This window comes from Diospyros lotus, chromosome 3, assembly GCF_014633365.1.
Source record: "Diospyros lotus cultivar Yz01 chromosome 3, ASM1463336v1, whole genome shotgun sequence".
NCBI classification, from domain to species: Eukaryota; Viridiplantae; Streptophyta; class Magnoliopsida; order Ericales; family Ebenaceae; genus Diospyros; species Diospyros lotus.
Window position 1 is genome coordinate 30178829 of NC_068340.1, and position 13427 is coordinate 30192255.

At 40.4% G+C, this 13427-nt stretch overlaps 1 protein-coding gene across 1 annotated transcript; it reads right to left on the reverse strand.

The window, feature by feature from the left end:
• Positions 1-7847: 7847 nt before the first annotated feature.
• Positions 7848-10439, reverse strand: LOC127796925 (uncharacterized). The gene is made up of 3 exons (XM_052329328.1): positions 9573-10439; positions 9291-9383; positions 7848-9170 (listed from the first exon to the last, which is right to left on the reverse strand). The coding sequence occupies exons 1-3, from the start codon at positions 10437-10439 to the stop codon at positions 7848-7850; spliced, it is 2283 nt and encodes a 760-aa protein (XP_052185288.1).
• Positions 10440-13427: the final 2988 nt, after the last annotated feature.

Genomic DNA, 13427 nt, shown 5'->3' on the forward strand with positions numbered 1-13427 from the left:
AAACATGGGGGAAAGAAGCATTATATACCTGGGATGAGCAAGGGCTGGTTTGGCCGAGCTGGGCTCTAAAATTGGGCCTGAGCTGCTGGGCCAAAATTGGCCCTACCTCCTCAAAGGCCCTTTGGGCTTTCTTCTCCATTTGGTGACTACACATTTGGGTTGTATCTACACACTATCAATCCTGGGCCTTAGCCTATGATAGTGTAGCCCACCTGATCATCATGGCCTTGGGATGTTTGGTATCACAAACAACAAATCTCCACCTTGATACCAAAACCATCCAGCAAATCGGGACCCACAGAGAATGCACAAAAACAGGCATAATGCACTAAGCAAAAATAAATAAATAGATAGCACACAGCAATATAATAGCACTCAGCATAAAAATAGCACACAGCAACAGCACATAGCATATCAGCACTTAGAAAAAAAAAATAGTAGTTCACACAGAACTGATTATGTCATTTTACCAATATTTAAGAGTGATAGGCAGCTCTTAAATTTTGCTAATGTGAGAACCTTAGTACCCATATCTGAGGGGTTATAATCAGTCATAATTTTCTCCAAATTAATAGTATTTTGAGACACTATATCACGTATAAAATGGAGTCTGATATCTATGTGTTTAGTGCGTTCATGAAACATGGGATTTTTGCACAAATGAATAGCTGATTGGCTATCTAAATAAACTACTACATTACTCTTTAAAACACCCAGTTATGTGAGTAAACCTTTAAGCCATAAGGATTCTTTAATTGATTCAGTTGCAGCTATATATTCTGATTCAATGGTCGATAATGCAACAATATGCTGAATTTGGGATTTCCAACTAACACAGGATTTACTTAAGGTAAACACATAAAAGGAAGTTGATTTCCTATTATCTCTATCACCAGCATAATCAGAATCTGTGAATCCTTTTAATTTAACTTCTTCATTTGTGCTTTTATACACTAAACCTATATCACAAGATCCCTTCAGATATCTTAATAACCACTTTAATGCTTCCCAATGCTTAGGACCTGAGTTTGACATAAACCTGCTAAGTGTGCTAACTACATGAGCTAGGTCAGGTCTAGTACACACCATTAAGTACATAATTGACCCTATGACATTAGAGTATGGCACTTTACTCATATACTCTTTTTCCTCTTCATTAGCAGGTGATTGATCTCTAGACAAAATAAAGTGGCTCGCTAAGGGTAAGGAGACTGGTTTACACTCATGCATGCCAAATTTCTTTAAAAAATTTTTGGATATAAAATGATTGATGCATAAACAAAATGAAAATAGACCTGTTTCTTTTGATTTCCATGCCTAAAATTTTCTTAGCATGTCCTAAGTCTTTCATTTCAAATTCTTTGTTTAAAGTTGTTTTGATCTCATCAATCATTTTTAAATCTGGACCTATTAAAAGAATATCATCAACAAATAGCAGCAAGAACACACAGCAATTGTCATGATGCTGAAGATAAAGACAGTAATCAAAAGCACTTCTTTTAAAACCAATGGAATGTGCAAAATTATCGAAACGTTTATACCATTGTCTGGGAGACTGATTCAATCCATATAAAGATTTTTTTAGGTAACACACATAATTAGGATTATTTTTATCTTCAAACCCCTTAGGTTGAGTCATGTATATGTTTTCATCTAGATCACCATGCAAAAAAGCTGTTTTGACATCCAATTATTCAAGTTCCCAATTAAAGTAAGCAACCAATGCTAACATAACCCTTATTGTGGTATACTTAACAACCGGGGAAAAAATTTCATGGTAATCTACTCCTTCTTTCTGTGTGAAACCCTTGGCTACTAACCTAGCCTTAAACTTTACCGGTTCAGCCCCATTTACCCCTTCTTTTACTTTGAAGACCCATTTGCAACCCACTAATGATTTGTCTTTAGGCCTAGGGACTAATTCCCACGTTTGATTTTTATGAAGTGAATTCACTTCTTCTTTCATTGCACCAATCCATTCTTTAGCATTTTCACTTTTAATAGCTTCTTCATAAGTATTTGGCTCTTTATCTACTAGGTCTTGGTAGCTAGCATATCCAATGCTAAAATCAGTTTCCAATATTTTAGGGAGTCTTTGTGGCCTTCTTTCCCTATCTCTTGCTAATTGATCTGAATTTTCTGTTTCTTCTTCTAGATTACTCTCATTTTCATTAACTTGATTTTGTGCATTACTCTCCACCTCATTTGGGGTATTATGGATAAAAGTACTAATTTTCTCCACCTTACTCCTAGTATTTTCTAGCTTGTTTTCATTCTCTAAGTTTGAGTCTTCCTTAAGGCATGGCATTTCTAATTCATTAAAGGTGACATCCGTACTGATTATGATCTTTACACCCTTTTGACTTCTATCCCATAACCTATATCCCTTTACTCCTTCGGGATACCCTAGAAAGACACACTTTCTAACTCTAGGTTCTAATTTGCCCTCATTTTGATGTATAAAGCCAGCACAACAAAAAGTTTTTAAAACAAAATAATCTGCACATTTTCCATACCATTTCTCATAAGGGTTATCACCACTTAAAGCCACTGAAGGTGTCAAATTAGTTAAATAACAAGCAGTCACTATAGCTTCTCCCCAAAATGATTTTGGCACACCTGACCCTAGCATCATGCACCTAACTTTATCTAACAAAGTCCTATTCATTCTTTCGGCCACTCCATTTTGTTGTGGAGTGTAGGGGACGGTCCTATGTCTAGTTATGCCACTTTCAGCACAAAAATTTTCAAAATCAGAATTACAGAATTCTAGGCCATTATCGGTTCTTAAATATTTCAGTTTTCTCCCTATTTGATTTTCAAATTGTATTTTCCATTTTTTAAATTTTGAAAATGTATCTGATTTTTCTTTTAAAAGATATACCCATACACGCCTAGAGTAGTCATCAATTATAGATAGGAAATATCTATTTCCTCCAAAAGTAGGATTAGACCTTGGTCCCCACAAATCTGCATGAACATACTCTAGGATTCTAGACGTTTTATGATTGCTAGAGGAGAAGGAGAGTCTATGGTGTTTACCTAGGACACAAAAGTCACAAAATGGCAGGTCTGACACTTGATCCTTGCCAAAAACACCCTTATCACTCAGATATTTGAGACCCTTTAAGCTAATGTGTGCTAACCTATTGTGCAATTTTTGTGTGTGATCCATGTTAAGAGAGGCAACAGTGGAAGTTATATTACTTAACACTCGTACATTAGTTAAAAAAATTCTATTTTTTCTTAAAGCTTTAAAAGCCCTAAGTGCACCCTTAAACATTTGGATCATCCCATTTTTAATCTCACCTGTGAACCCCAATTTTTCTAGTTCCCCAACAGAAATTAAATTCCTACTCATTTGAGGGATATATCTTACTCCAGTTAATACTAGCACATAGCCATTTTCAAATTTAACAGTTATATCTCCTACACTAGCTACTTTGTATGCCACATTATCACAAGTAACAACATGCCCATTATCATAATCATGTAAATGTGCAAACTAGTGTTTTTGGATGTAACATGAAATGAAGCACCAGAGTCTAAAATCCATTCATGCAAATAGGTGTTCACAGACAAATTAATTTCAGGTGAATCAGAGTTTTCTAACATAAAAACCTCACCAGATTCACATTCTGAAGACACTACATTAGCCTCATTATTTTCCTTCTCCTTTTGTTTATTCTTTTCTATATAACAATCTTTTATACAGTGCCCAGACTTTCCACAGCCATAACATTTTCTCCCTTTTACTTTTCCTTGGGACTTAGACCTACTTCTACCCTTATACTTGCCATTCTTCTCGGAATTCCTAAACTGTGATCTACCCCTACCTTTTACCATATGAACTTCACCATTTCTTTTCTCATTTTTTAGTTCCATTTCTCTACTTTTAAGAGAATCAATAACAATTTCAGGTGACAATGTATCTCTACCATATTTTATTGCACTTTTAACTTCTCTATAAGTTTCAGGTATGGAATTTAATAAAATAACGGCTTTGTACTCTTCAGACACTGTTTCACCACAATTTGTTATATCTTGAACCAATTTATTGAAACCATCTAGATTTTCATCTAAGTCCTTAGAAGATTCAATTTTGAAACTAAAAAATCGTTCAAGTAAGTAGAGTTTGTTAGGAGTAGACTTCACAAGGTATAGAGACTCAAGCTTTTCCCACAATTCTTTAGTTGTGTTTAATTTCCCTACCTTTCTCAAAACAGAATCCGAGAGATGTAAAATTATGGAAGTGTATGCTAATTCATCCATTTCCTTTTGTTCTTCAGTTATATCAGAAATTTCAGTTTCTTTTCCTTCTTTAAATGTACTAGGTTTAGCAAAATCGATTATAGCTTTTTAAACTTTCTATTGTACTAAAATTCCTCTCATTTTTTGTTGCCATATTGAAAAATCACCTTTACCATTAAAAAACACCTAGTTCAAAATGTTGTGTTGCCATTAGATGCACAAAAAAAAAAAAAAAAAAAAAATGCAACAGATAGATTTTTCATAATGCAATCAGCAACTAAACAGTCAGGAAATAGTAATTACACAATTCCAAAATCAGCAAGTTCACAAAAAAATCAGCAAAGTAGATAATCCTAGTATATCTAACAGCACATAATGGTTACCACCACAGGGTAACCCCCAAACGTAATGACCACCCCCACACGATGGCTTGCTACTTGTTGAAACGAAATTAGGGTTAGAAGGGTCTTACCAAACTGATCGGATTAACAGTCAGTAAATTAAGAGAGACAAACCACTGAGGTTGGGCTGATAGTCGAAAAGCCTCGCACGGCCGTTGGTGCTGCCACGCGCCGTCGCCGGAGCTGCAAGTGTCGTCGACCGCCGATTGGCCCGAGCTACACAAGCCGGTCACCGAGACTCACCTCAACGTCAGGAAGCCGACGGAGGGTCTCACGCGCCTTAGAACAACCGGAGTGGAGAGATCGAGTAGGATTTTCGAATCTAGTTAGGGTTTCGCGAACCTTCCCCAGACTCGAACGCAACCAAGAGATCGATGATCTCTTAGTCTCCAAACTCAGCTCTAATACCAGTTTGTTGGGAAAAAACTCTCGCACAAAGCCAAACAATTTTCTGTTAGTCTGAAAACCAAATCACAAAGCAATATCAACAAACACAAGAACAAAAAAATAGAACTTCCCTGTGAACACCAATAAAGGTTTAAGCTATTCAAGGCTCAGATCAAAAAATCATCACCTACAGTGAACCGTCGAGAAACTCTCCCAATCCGAAATTCCAATGGCCCAGCTCGGTACCAGCACACAGCATAGGAGATCACATAGAAATGGTTCACTCAGAGACCCAATGATTTTCACTCGGTTTCTCTTCTTTTTCACACCCTTCGTCCCATCGAACCCACAAAGGTTTTATAGCCATCAAGAGGTAAACCGAAAGCCAGCAAAAAATCCGTCAAGAAGGATAAAGGAACCAAGCTTTCGAAAGAGATAGGGATGGCGAGATAGGAGAAGAGGATAAGCTAGGTTTTTGGACGGAGTCACAAACGGCTAGGGTAGAACTAGGTCAAAACATGGGGGAAAGAAGCATTATATACTGATAAGATTTCCGATGGAATTCCAACCAACAATCAAGTATTAGTAACAAACAACTTTCCAGCCAAGAACAAGATCACCCAGGGCATTCGAGAGGCCCTCTCTCTCCTAAATTCCTACAGAAAAACAGCTTTCCCACCTCTCTACCCTCCCACCCCTTACATATTCCTCCCTCTACCCCTTAACCGAATTCTGTTATGCCATAGTTGGGCTGTTACACCAGCGATACCCCATTCTAACCTTTACGCACATGACTGGTTGTTATGCCAGCCAACTTATTTACTCATCTGCCCTTGATTGCTGCCCTTTAGACCTTCTTTGATAAGTCAAGTGAATCGGGGGCCTATCATTACTCCCTTCCCAACTTTCACCTTGTCCTCAAGGTGGAAAGATGGAAATTGCTGCTGAATAACTGAGTAAGGCTCCCAAGTGGCTTCCAATGGTGGAAGGCCCTTCCATTGGACCAACACTTCTACTCCTTTCATGTTCTTGCCAGCACCCGACCGCACTCCTAGCACTGCTGAAGGTTCCACCCCCATTTCCAGGTCGTCATTAAGCTGTTGGGGCAGCTCTATAGTAGCCCTTACTGCACCCTTAGCCTCCTGTAGTTGGGACACATGAAATGTAGGGTGGATTTGACAATGTGGTGGCAGTTTTAGTTTCTAAGCTACCGGACCTACCTCATTTTCAATCTCAAACGGGCCATAATAACGAGCAGCCAGCTTCTCATTTGCACGAGCAGCCAATGACCTTTGTCGGTACGGCCTTAGTTTCAAATAAACCAAGTCTCCTACCTGAAACTTCACCTCTCTTCTTCCCTTATCTACTCTTTTCTTCATTACTGCCTGTGCCCTCAATAGTTGTGCCTTTAGTTCATCTAGGATCACATCCCTTTCAATCATCTGCTGCTCCACCATCGAGACAGGGGTAGTTCCCTTCTCAAACCGTAATAAGGGAGGTGGTTCCCGCCCATACACCACTTGGAAAGGAGTTAACTTGGCAACTGTGTGAAAGGAGGTATTGTACCATAATTCAGCCCAAGGTAACCAAGTGAACCATGCCTTTGGTTTGGAGGAAGCAAAACATCTTAAGTAGGTCTCCAAAGTCCGGTTGAGTACCTCGATTTGCCCATCCTTCTGTGGATGATAAGTTGTACTCCTTTTGAGTTTGGTGCCCTATAGCCGAAAAATCTCTTCCCAAAATCTGCTCATAAAAATTTTATCTCTATCCGACACAATGGACTTAGGAACTCCATGGAGTCTCACCACTTCTTTGATGAAAGTTCCAGCCACATCCCCAGCTGTAAATGGATCTTTAAGGCCAATAAAATGCCCATACTTGCTGAGTCGATCCACCACGACCAAGATCGAATCCACTTTGTTCGATTTTGGTAGCCTTTCAATAAAATCCATGGCAATGTCGTCCCAAATTTGGTTAGGAACTGGTAGTGGCTGTAACAATCCCCTCGATGACAATGTTATGTATTTGTTTTGTTGACAAGTCGTACACTCACTTACATACCGATGCACATCCTTCTTCATACCCGGCCAATAGACATTCGCCGACACCTTTTTGTAAGTTCTTAAAAACCCCGAATGTCCTCCCACACTCCCATCATGCCCTTCCTGGAGTATCAACGGAATTAGTGCGGATCCCTTGGGTAAGTAAAGTCGTCCTTTGTAGATAAGATGCTTGTCCCCCAACTGAAAATTAGGATGGGATGAGGGGTCAGCTCGTAACTCCTGGATCAATTTTTGCAGCCCTGAATCAGCATTTACCTCGCTTACCACCTGCTCCAATTGGACCACCCTAGGCACTGTAAAAGCCATCAAAGCTGCTGTGTGACATATTCTTGACAGCCCATCAGCCGTCTTATTCTCCATCCCAGCCCGATAATGTATCTCAAATTGGTATCCGATCAGCTTTACCATCCATTTCAAATATTCAGGACTTACCTCCCGCTGCTCCATCAAGTACTTGAGGCTTTTTTGATCCGTTCTAATAAAAAATTTTCTGCCTAACAAGTAGTGCCTCCACTTTTGCACTGCAAACACTATAGCCATGAGTTCCCTTTCATAAACTGATTTCTTCTTTCCCAACTGACTAAACCCTTGGTTGAAATAAGCGATCGGCCTTTGTTCTTGCATCAAAACAGCCCCCATACCATGCCCCAAGGCATCAGCTTCAATGATGAAGGGCTTCTCAAAATTGAGCAAGGCTAAAACGGGTAAAGATACCATTTTAGCCTTAAGTTGTTGGAAGGCCTATTCAGCAACCACATCCCAAAAAAAGTTGTTTTTTTTTCAATCGATCTGTTAGAGGCCGAGCCAGCTTACTATAGTCTCTCACGAAGCGTCTATAGTACCCCGTAAGCCCAAGAAACCCCCTCAATTCCTTTACCGTTGTTGGAGTAGGCCAATCTATCATTGCTTGCACCTTGTTACTATCAGTTGAAACTCCCACATAGGAAATAACATGGCCCAAATACTCAATTTCCAGCTGCCCAAACACACACTTCTTGTTGTTGGCCACCAGTTGGTTGTCCGCTAACACCTTTAACACACATCTTAGGTGTTGTTCATGTTGTTCCAAACTGCTGCTATACACCAAGATATCATCGAAAAACACCAACACAAAACGCCTCAAATAATCCCTGAAATTTTCATTCATCAACGCTTGGAACGTAGCCGGGGCATTCATCAATCCAAAAGGCATCACTAAGAACTCGTAATGCCCTTCATGAGTCCTAAATGCTGTCTTTGGAACATCCTTGGGCCTAACCCGAATCTGGTGGTAACCAGATTTTAAGTCAAGCTTGGAAAAAACCCGAGCACCATGCAACTCATCAAGCAACTCATCTATCACCGGAATGGGAAATTTGTTTGGAACCGTTACCTTGTTTAAGGCCCTATAATCGACACAAAAGCGCCACCCTCCATCCTCCTTCTTAATCAATAATACTGGGTTGGAAAATGGACTGGAGCTGGGTTGGATGATTCCTGCGGCCAACATTTCACCTACTAACTTCTCAATCTCATTCTTTTGTAAATAAGGATAACGGTAGGGTCTTACACTCACCGGTGAGGATCCCCAAAGTAGGTTTATGGCATGGTCCCTTTCCCTACTAGGTGGCAGCCCCTCCACAGCAGTAAACACCCTTCCATATTCAGCCAATGCCCCTTTCAGCAATTCTGGAACTGCTCTCTGATCTTCTTCAATTTCAGCTGCCATTGCCCCCAATTCCAGCAACATCCCTTCCCCCTTCTCCTTGAATGCTTTTACCATAGCTTTTAAAGATACCAATGTCTTGCTCAAGCTAGGATCCCCCTGCAAGGTTACAGCCATGCCCCCTACTTGAAACTTCATGGTGAGAGTTTTCCAATCCACATTCATCTTTCCCACCGTTGCTAGCCATCTCATTCCCAGAATAACATCCGAGCTTCCCAACTCCAAGGGCAAGAAATCTTCCACAATCTGCAAATTTTGGAGCTGAAGCTTCACTCCTTTGCAAATACCAGCCCCTTGAACTGCCACTCCCGTACCCAAAATCACATCGTACCCTGTTGTTTCCTCCCTGATTAGCCCTAACAGCTGCACTAAATCTGTTGCAATGAAGTTGTGGGTGGCTCATCCGTCGATGAGAACCACCACTGGCTGCCCCTCTATATCTTCTTTAAGCTTCATAGTTTGTGGCGAGGTTAATCCAACTACCGAATTCATGGAGAGCTCAATGACCTCCCCACTTTGCCCAGGCTCTCTTGTGATTTCTTCTAACAGTTCACCCCCATCTACCTCCTCGTCTACCTTTTCATTGTATATTATAAGCACTTGCAGCTCCTTGTTTCGGCACCTATGGCCTATAGTATACTTCTCATCGCACCTAAAGCATAGGCCCTTATCTCTTTTTGCCTTCTACTCAGCTTCGCTAAGCCGCTTGAATGGTGGGTTGTTCCCTCTCCCCATGGCTTGTGGTCGATAAGAATTAGGACTGACCGTCGTTTGTTTTTGGGGCTGCTGGAAGGGTGGTAGAATTCCCCCTCGCTGATAAGTTTGAGCTGGGTTCAGCATGGCCTGTCCCTTGTTCGACCCTAAACCACCCAGGCCACCTCGGACCACTCGATTCCGCTCTTCTATGCGTTGGGCTAAGTCTATCATTTGCTCTAAGCCTCTCGGCCTCAGCACCCTCAACTCGGCTTTGATATCAGGTTGCAGTCCATTGATGAAATGCCCGTCTAGCATAGCTTCCGGCAGGTTTTCAAGGGGCGATGCCAATGCCTCGAAGCATTGGCGGTACTCCTTGACAGTTCCTTTCTGCCGGAGGGCGAGAAAACGCTCTTCGATTGAGCCTTCTTGGGTGGGTCGGAAGCGGTTCCTTATCAAGAACTTGAAGTCCTCCCAACTCCTAACCCTTCGCTGCTTCTCCTCCCATTGAAACCACGAGAGCGCAACACCCTCCAAGCACAACGCTGCCGTGTCCATCTTCTCTTCTTCAGTCAGCCCATTCACTGCGAAGTATCTATCGGCTCGGAATATCCAGCCATCGGGGTCTTCACCTTCGAAAAGGGGCATCTCCAGCCGTCGGCCTCGACCCTCCGAACGCCACCCCCCCTCAAAACCCCCTGCCTCCACTCGCCTCACCCCCATTTTCGGTGTCGCTTTTGAATCTTGGGCGAATTCCGGAGGCTGGCCTCCCAGCTTCTCCTTGTTCTTCCTCTCCCTCTCCTGTTCTTCCCATCTCGTTCTCAACCAAGCGAACTGTTCCAGCAAGTCCGCTACATTCTTCTCCACCGATTCAACACTCCGTTGCATGCCATCTATCCTGCCTTCCAACTCACCCACCCGGTCAGTTAGGTTCACCATTAGGATCGGTGATGCTCTGATACCAAATTGATAAGATTTCCGATAGAATTCCAACCAACAATCAAGTATTAGTAACAAACAACTTTCCAGCCAAGAATAAGATCACCCAGGGCATTCGAGAGGCCCTCTCTCTCCCAAATTCCTACAAAAAAACAGCTTTCCCACCTCTCTACCCCCCACCCCTTACATATTCCTCCCTTTACCCCTTAATCGAATTCTGTTATGCCATAGCTGGGCTGTTACACCAGCGATACCCCATTCTACCCCTTACGCACATGGCTGGTTGTTATGCCAGCCAACTTATTTACTCTTCTGCCCTTGATTGCTGCCCCTTAGACCTTATTTGATAAGTCAAGTGAATCGAGGGCCTATCATATACCTGGGATGAGCAAGGGCTGGTTTGGCCGAGCTGGACTCTAAAATTGGGCCTGAGCTGCTGGGCCAAAATTGGCCCTACCTCCTCAAAGGCCCTTTGGGCTTTCTTCTCCATTTGGTGACTGCACATTTGGGTTGTATCCACACGCTATCAATCATGGGCCTTAGCCTATGATAGTGTGGCCCACCTGATCATCATGGCCTTGGGATGTTTGGTATCACAAACAACACTTTATATTGTGTATAATATATGCCCTTCATTTGAAAATCAGGTTTGATCTGTTTCTTGTCCACTCAATCCAACACTCTGCAGTTCAACTGGTCTAATACAATGACCTTTTTTTTCCTCCTTTGTTTCATTAGGATAGTAATGGTGGCATGTCAGAGTAGAGTGTTTGCTATATTATCTTTATTCCCAGTTTGAGTTGTCATTTTTATGAGATGGTGATTGGATTCAGAAAGAAGAATATGAAAGCAATTTATGATAATTAGATTGTCATTTCATGTTGTGATGTGGTGGTAGTGCTTGAGTTGTAAGCATCAAATGCACTCGACTCTAAAGGGTAGTCACGGTGTGACGTCCTTGCCTTTGTGAAACTGAAAATGTTATTATTTCTGGTTTTGTATTTTCAAACTGGTCAATTGCAGGTGGTAGTTTATAAGTTAGCCAAACTTGAGTGTCTTTACTTTTAGTGATGTCAAGGCACAAGTTGTCTCTAAATAAGTTATACTAGAAAGTGAGAATGGGTTGGAGATGGAAAAGATCGCGAAGGAGGTACGCTGCCAGAGGACTAGAGGAGGCACCGTGACAGGTTTGAGAAGAAAATTTAATTAGTATCAGTTGTTTATATATATGCAACAGATTAGAATCAATTGTATGGCTTTGGGATGCTCATTGAGGTCTCCACAGGTCCTGCATATATAAATATCATAAAACAACATATCAAGCCTTTATACCACTAAATATACTTGGGAATGCCATGAATCTCATGTTATCAACAAGGACCTATTCCTTGGCAGCACCATCATTCCTTACCTACCCTTGAGTTTCAGCCCCAAGCTAATAAATAAATAAGAATAAACCTCAGGAGACTGGATGTTTGTGACTGTTGCCAGATAGCGGTTTATCTGGATGTGCCTTTGATATTCGGCAATATAAATACTCACTATAGGTTTTGGTTGCCCATAGTGATAAAACTACTGATGAAATTTCATTGATGCTTATTTCTTGAATTTCATGGGAATTCATTCTCTTTACATTTACTGAAAAGGAAATAAAATACAATCAAATTGCTCTTACACTCAACTTGGATTGAATAACTATTGTTTGAGTATGTTTGATTGAAAAAGTTTTATGTTTTTTGGTAACGTCAGTTTACTATTGGTTTCTTACATTCTTCTATTCAATCCATACTCCATGCTGCAAGAATGAAAAATACTTCACCCACATGAATGTATTTTTATGTCTTTACAGATTGGAACAATTTTTGAAGAATTTTTTTTTTCTCCTTCCTGAAGCTGATGATATTCCCCGTTCACTATGGATTAACAATTTGAAATCTACGAAGTCAGTCTACTTCCTCCTTGTTTTTTCTAACTGTATTCTAGATTGTATATTCAGAGAATTTAGAATGAATTGAACTGTTGTATCTCTAACTGTTTGGAAATGCTTTTATTTCAAAATAATTAACAGTAATCACACATTGAGATATTTCTTTGTACATGGAAATTGACTGATAATGATGGATTGCATAACATTTTATTTACTAGTTTTTCTCTGGTTTCTGTGTTTCAAAATGGTTCTCATTTCTGCTCTAGCCCCATCGCTCCTTCAAAAATTATTGAGAAGTCAACATATTTTCCACTTGTGTTTAGAAATTGCTCTCTTTTGATGACAATATGATTGATTATGAAATTATCCAAACTTGTCTTTCCATGCATGCATGTGTGTTTTCTGGACAAGATCTGGATTGTGTTATCTAGAACTAGCGGTCCAGTCAACAGGATGAGATGATTGATTCTAAAATCCACTTTGAGTAGGACATATCTCCCATATATGCATCGAATTGATGTAGTAACTGTTTCATCTTTTGAGTGAAGCAAGATGCTTTCAATCTATTTGGTAATTAACACTAGTTTTATGTGCATTTTACACGATGTTTGTGTTGAAGGAGTTGGGCTTAAGAGTGAAGAACTTCAAAAAGGAAAAATAGTGAACATGATTACTTTATTTAGTAATTGGTTTTCTACGGGTAAACTTTGTTTAAATTTTATCTGTTTAATTTGTTAACGTCACTTACATTCATAATTTTGTCTGGCCAAACAAGAGAAAGAAAGTCTCTGATTTTCTCCCTTGTTTGGCCAAAACATAATGATGCATGTTTTTACCGTGGTCCTTTTTTTTTTTTTTTTCATTCATTCTCTTTCATAATTAGTTCATATTTATATTTAGTTGCTCAACTTTCAACTGAGAGCCAGATTGTTTTAAAAGTGATTTTGGGAGCTTATATTATGAATAGCTTCTGTGTCTTATGCGATTACCAAGATGTGCGGGGACATGGACCAACGTGGCATTCTAGCATGCACTGATGCACAACCCGCTCATTCCACATG